This window comes from Oryzias melastigma, linkage group LG23 (genome assembly GCF_002922805.2).
Source record: "Oryzias melastigma strain HK-1 linkage group LG23, ASM292280v2, whole genome shotgun sequence".
NCBI lineage: Eukaryota > Metazoa > Chordata > Actinopteri > Beloniformes > Adrianichthyidae > Oryzias > Oryzias melastigma.
The window spans coordinates 18,998,331-19,003,292 of NC_050534.1; the positions used below are offsets into that span (position 1 = coordinate 18,998,331).

The window sequence follows — 4,962 nt, forward strand, 5'->3', positions numbered from 1 at the left end:
ACTTTGACCAATCAGGGACTCGGATTTGGTAGTGATGAATAGGTAGCACCAACTAAGGTACCACCTTTTTGAAAATTGATCATGAAGGACAAATTGATAATTGCGGTTTGTGTCTGGTTGGAATTCTATGACACCACGTCTTTTGTGTATCAGAATTAAACTGAAAGAAAAAGACTGGAGCTTCGACATTTTGGACCAACCTCTGAGTAATGCGCTAGTATCAGGTAGCAACAGACCAGTGTGAATCTGGTGAATTTAGCTTTTTCTTTCACAGCTCTATTCCGATAAATGACTGATTGGCGTCAAAGAATGGCTGGACACAAAACGCCATTATTAATGATCAAACTTCCATGAATCAAAAAGAACGTCACTGCCAAATCTGAGTCCCTGAACGGTCAAAGTTCAACTGGTTTAACTTCTGACCCGAGACGTTTGTAGACTTTTCAGTGAAAGTGTTTGCTCAAACGCTCATTTCTAAGCTTGGTGTGAACGTAGCACAAATTTGAAAGTCTGACGATGCAGGTAAAACGAAGTCAGACTAAAACACAGATGGAACACGGGTGAACGAGTGAAGAAATTACAGCCCAGAAACTCAAAACGCAATTCCTGCTCTGACTCCTCAATGCTGAAGCCCTGTCATCACACAGAATCAACTCACCAAGTCTTTAGACGTCCCGAGTCTCTTCAGCCCGTCCAGGGGCAGGAGGTCAGCCGAGTCCTTGTGCGTGAACTGGGTCGCCTGTTTGAGACGCCTCTGCTGGTGCAGGATGGCTTTGTCTCGGATGGCCAGCTCACCTTTCTTGGCCTCGCTCATGGTTCTGGCTGGTACGGTTCTGTCCTCTGGGCAATGTGCGGTTCCTGACAGCAGAGTCAACCTGCAGCTCCCGTGTCAGACGCCTCTCTCTGGGTTTCCGCGGCTATCGTCCTGCCTCGGGTGCTCCTCTCACGGAGACGTGCATCTTCCTCTCTGAGATCAGCGTTTGACGGAGGCTGCTTTCTCCCCTCCCCTCTGTGCCGTCTGTCCTTGGATCTCTCTGTCTCTCTATCACTTCTGTGGTTTTCTTCTCTTCCTCTGAGCCCGCCTCTTTCTGTCACACGCTCGACAAACACATGTTCCCCTCGCCGAGCAGAGGAAGACCACAGTTCCTTGTGAAGATGCGAGCAGCCTCTGATGCTTCAGTCAGCGTCGCTGTGAAGCCTGGCAGGTCTGCGGGGGTGATCACTGCCGTTTGACCTCACTCGGAGGATCAATCTGCACCACTGAGGGCAAACATAGATTTTTCTGCTTCCTCCATGCATCCATCCATACCTCACAAAGCTATAAATATCTCATCCTTGTTGACCTCCACGTTACGACACGCTTTTGTGAGAGGAATGATGGCGTCTGCAGGATCGTAGGCTTTCTGATGCGCAGGAAAATGTCAGAGTAAGAACACATCAAAGTAAAGACTGCCTTTGGAAATGTAGTCATCTACAGAGGAAGTCCTTGCAAAGGTGAAGAGCCTGCAGAGATCCACATTTAAGGGCTTGTGCTGCCCCCTACTGGTGCCTCTTCTAATGTTTTCATGTTGATGAACAATAAATTCACATATAATTAAAAAAAATGATTAAATCAACAAATATAGTTTGTAGAATCAATAGTTTTTTTCCTTATTTTTCTTCATTTTTCCCAACAACCTTTGCTACTTTTCTGCTATCAAACCCAAAGACAACATTTTAGAGCTTCTTTTTCATTCTCTTTAACCATCAAGCACATTCAAACATTATTTTACTATGTATGCATTTATACACTTACCTGAAAGGATTACTGAAAATTTCTGCTTTTTGTTCAACATTTTTACAAATTCTCATTTTAACTTTTTTTGTTGTTTTAAGGCTTTACAAAGAAATTTAACAAACTCCTGAAACATAAAACAAAATACTGAGGAAATAATATTTTCTTTAGACTTTTCTCTTTACTGGGCTCCTTTTCTTATAGCTTAGTAGCAGTGTTGATAACTTTTGCTTTTGTCTTTATGTTAATATCAAGGAGATCATTCCTTTTTTAATATTGTTTTGTGTTTTTTTAGCATTTCCTTTAGCATTTTTAGCATGTCATCTATCATATTTAGTAATCTTGTATGATTTTTATGACTCTACACCTTTTTCAGCTTATTGTCAGCAATAAATTGTGGTGTGTTGTTTAGCATTTTGTTACATACTTACACTTTTACATTTTTTCTGGTAGTACTTTTAGATTTCTAACAGTTTCATGTAGTTGTTTGGTACTAGCTTTCCATTTTACATTTTAACGTGTAAATTTACACTATTGGAATCTATTTTATTATTCTTGCTCAGCAATGAATTGTGTTTGTCAGCTTTTATTTAACACATCTAATAGTTTATTCTAATTGGCCTGTAATTTAGCATTTCATTCAGCATTTTTTCCTTTTTGTGTTTGTCTTCTTGTCTTTAGCTCATTTCTAGCATTTCATCTTCTTTTCCTTCCAGCTTTTTTTAAGTTTCTTGTTTTTTTTTTTTTTTTTACCCTACAAACCATTGAGAATTTTTATTCTTTTTGGTAGTCTATTCTGGTCATTTTTAACAGGTTTCCGTCTCTCTGAGCTACTTCTTACTAAATTACTTTGTCCTGCATTTGCTGTTCTGTTTACATCAATCAGTCTTTAACATTTTTTGCATTGAGTTTTTTTTTGTCTCAGTTGCCTCAATTTTTAACTCATATTTTGCAGCATTTTTATATATTTTATTTTGTTTATTAGTCATCTTTGAATTCACATAATTTAGCATTTCGTTGTTTTTTGTTTTTTTGTCCAACACTTTGTTTTTTATGTTCTACATGTCTATCAAATTCTCCATTTAGCTTTTATTTAACTTTTCAAATGAAGTTTTCATCCTTTGGTCCATTTGGTCAATAAGGCTTGTTTGCAAATAAAACCCAGTCGTTTAAGATATTTTATGCTATAACATTTATATAAGTAAAGTATGCAAGTGTAGTTTTTTATTTTGTTTGTTTTTAAATGAAAGGACTGGTTTACTCAGATCATTGATTAGATCATTTGATTCAATACTTTAGAATTAATAAATGAAGACACAAAGACCTTCATTCTTATTTTTATTATAGACTTTTACCTTTTTCCTGGAAAAAAAAACATGTACATCGGTTAAAAAAAGGTTTAAAAAAAGCAGTTAAAGAACAGATTTAGTGGTTTTTAGTTTTCTAGAGTGAAGCAGCAGAAGGCACGTGTGCGTCGTTCAGTTCATGGAAGAGTGCCGTTAGCGGTGGCTTAGTGTGTTTCTGTAGCAGTGCAGAGAGCACGCACCCTCAAACCAAAGCAGACTGGAAGGTTTTTGGTCAAATCTGGACCGACATAGTCGTCCGGGTCCGTAGTGTAAACATCAGGAATATGGTGAGCCCTTCGAAGTGCAGAAAGTCTGTCTTCACAAACAAAACATAGAAGTTTGAATTGTTACGATTCAAGTCTCTGAGGATCCGAGTAGTGAAGGTTGAGTGTTAACAGATTAGAGACACAAACTTTTTTTGGTTTTTGCTCCAGATGGAAAAAATAAGTGATATAGGCACAAAGATTTACTTGAGCTCCGCCCCCCGCCGTTCGGCGGTCATAGCACGTTGGGGAGGTAAAGCGAGCACAGCAGCGTGTTCTGCCCCAGAGCAGGAAATCGCCTGAAGGCCTCCCAGGCGTCGGAGAAAATGTTGTACTTGAGGAAGACGCGGTGCTCCAGGCTGGTGAGCGGGCTCACGTCCCGGCTCATCATGTAGATGCCGTCGTTGTGCAGCGTGCACGTCAGGTTCAGACCCGACTTGGACGTGTTCTCCTTGAGCTGGAGCCATTCGCCGGTGGTCACGTTGTAGGACTGCACCGTCAGGACGTCCTCGGACTGGCTGGGGCGCCGCCGGCGCCAACCCATCTGCAGCTTGTGGGTGTAACCGCCCACCAGGTAGATGGTGTCCTCCACCGACAGCATCTGCTGCTTGCGGATGTGGACCGAACAGGACCGGAACACGACCCAGGAGTCGGAAGTGGGGCAGTAACGGAGAACGCTGGTGTTTCTGTCTGTCGGACGCAAATGGAGAACGTGACTAAAAACATCCACAGCTTTCATTTCTGACACATTCATCTGCAGCTTCTACATTTAAAACACTAAATAATTCTGACAGTTTTGATTCAACTTTGACTCTCCAGTCTGGGTCTGTGATGTCAACCACTCTCACTAATCAGGATTGAACTTGTTGGAAGGCAACACCCCAAATACTTGAAAACGGGCTACAATCAGTCGAACGTTTTGGATGTGGGGCCATCTATTGGTCATTTTATAACTTGAACTACAGGAAAAAACGCTTGAAAAAATTAGGTTTATTAAGAACATGTCAAAGGTATAGAAGAAGAATGGTTATTTTGACAAATAGAATAACTGAGTTTTAACTATTTATTTCTCTATAGAAATCTATGGTTTCTTGGAGCCAGCAGGTACTTCCTGTTTAAAATCCAAAAGGGGAGGAGTCACTCAGTCCAGTTCTTATAAGTCAATTAACAAGACGCACACCTTCCAGAAAATTCATTTTCTGTCTTGTTAAAACAGTTTTTTTTAGGTTTTGGGGATAATTCAGATGATTTTCTTTTTCAAATGTGAGATCCAAACAAACAACTGATGACAGTTTTTTACTTTTAAGAAATTAACTAATTTAGAAGCTGCTTTCTACATGAACTTCTTAATACTAAAAAGGCTGCACATTTTGAACTGATTTATTTTTTAGGGTTTTTTTGTTTTTGTAGTTTTTCTGCACATCTTCCTCCTGTCTCATTCCCGTTTTTGTAGTTTTTCTGCACATCTTCCTCCTGTCTCATTCCCTATTTCAAATGTTTTGCAAAGCAGGAACCCCCTACCAGATCCATAATTCTGACTACTGTTCCAGGACCACAACCTTTTTTTTTTTTTTTTTTT

At 40.0% G+C, this 4,962-nt stretch overlaps 3 protein-coding genes across 5 annotated transcripts in view; 1 reads left to right on the forward strand and 2 right to left on the reverse strand.

The window, feature by feature from the left end:
* nrip2 (nuclear receptor interacting protein 2) overlaps positions 1 to 1,457 on the reverse strand; it is a 39,032-nt gene extending 37,575 nt beyond the window's left edge. Inside the window, exon 1 of the mRNA XM_024285836.2 lies at positions 659 to 1,457. Within this exon, the coding sequence (XP_024141604.1) occupies positions 659 to 814 (156 nt within the window). The 5' untranslated portion in view covers positions 815 to 1,457. The remainder of the gene's footprint in view (positions 1 to 658) is intronic.
* The window catches only part of LOC112154670 (endosome/lysosome-associated apoptosis and autophagy regulator family member 2), an 80,509-nt gene that overhangs the window by 53,612 nt on the left and 21,935 nt on the right, over positions 1 to 4,962 (forward strand). The window lies entirely within an intron of this gene.
* The window catches only part of klhl42 (kelch-like family, member 42), a 4,241-nt gene continuing 1,566 nt past the window's right edge, over positions 2,288 to 4,962 (reverse strand). Inside the window, exon 3 of the mRNA XM_024285822.2 lies at positions 2,288 to 4,073. Within this exon, the coding sequence (XP_024141590.1) occupies positions 3,619 to 4,073 (455 nt within the window). The 3' untranslated portion in view covers positions 2,288 to 3,618. The remainder of the gene's footprint in view (positions 4,074 to 4,962) is intronic.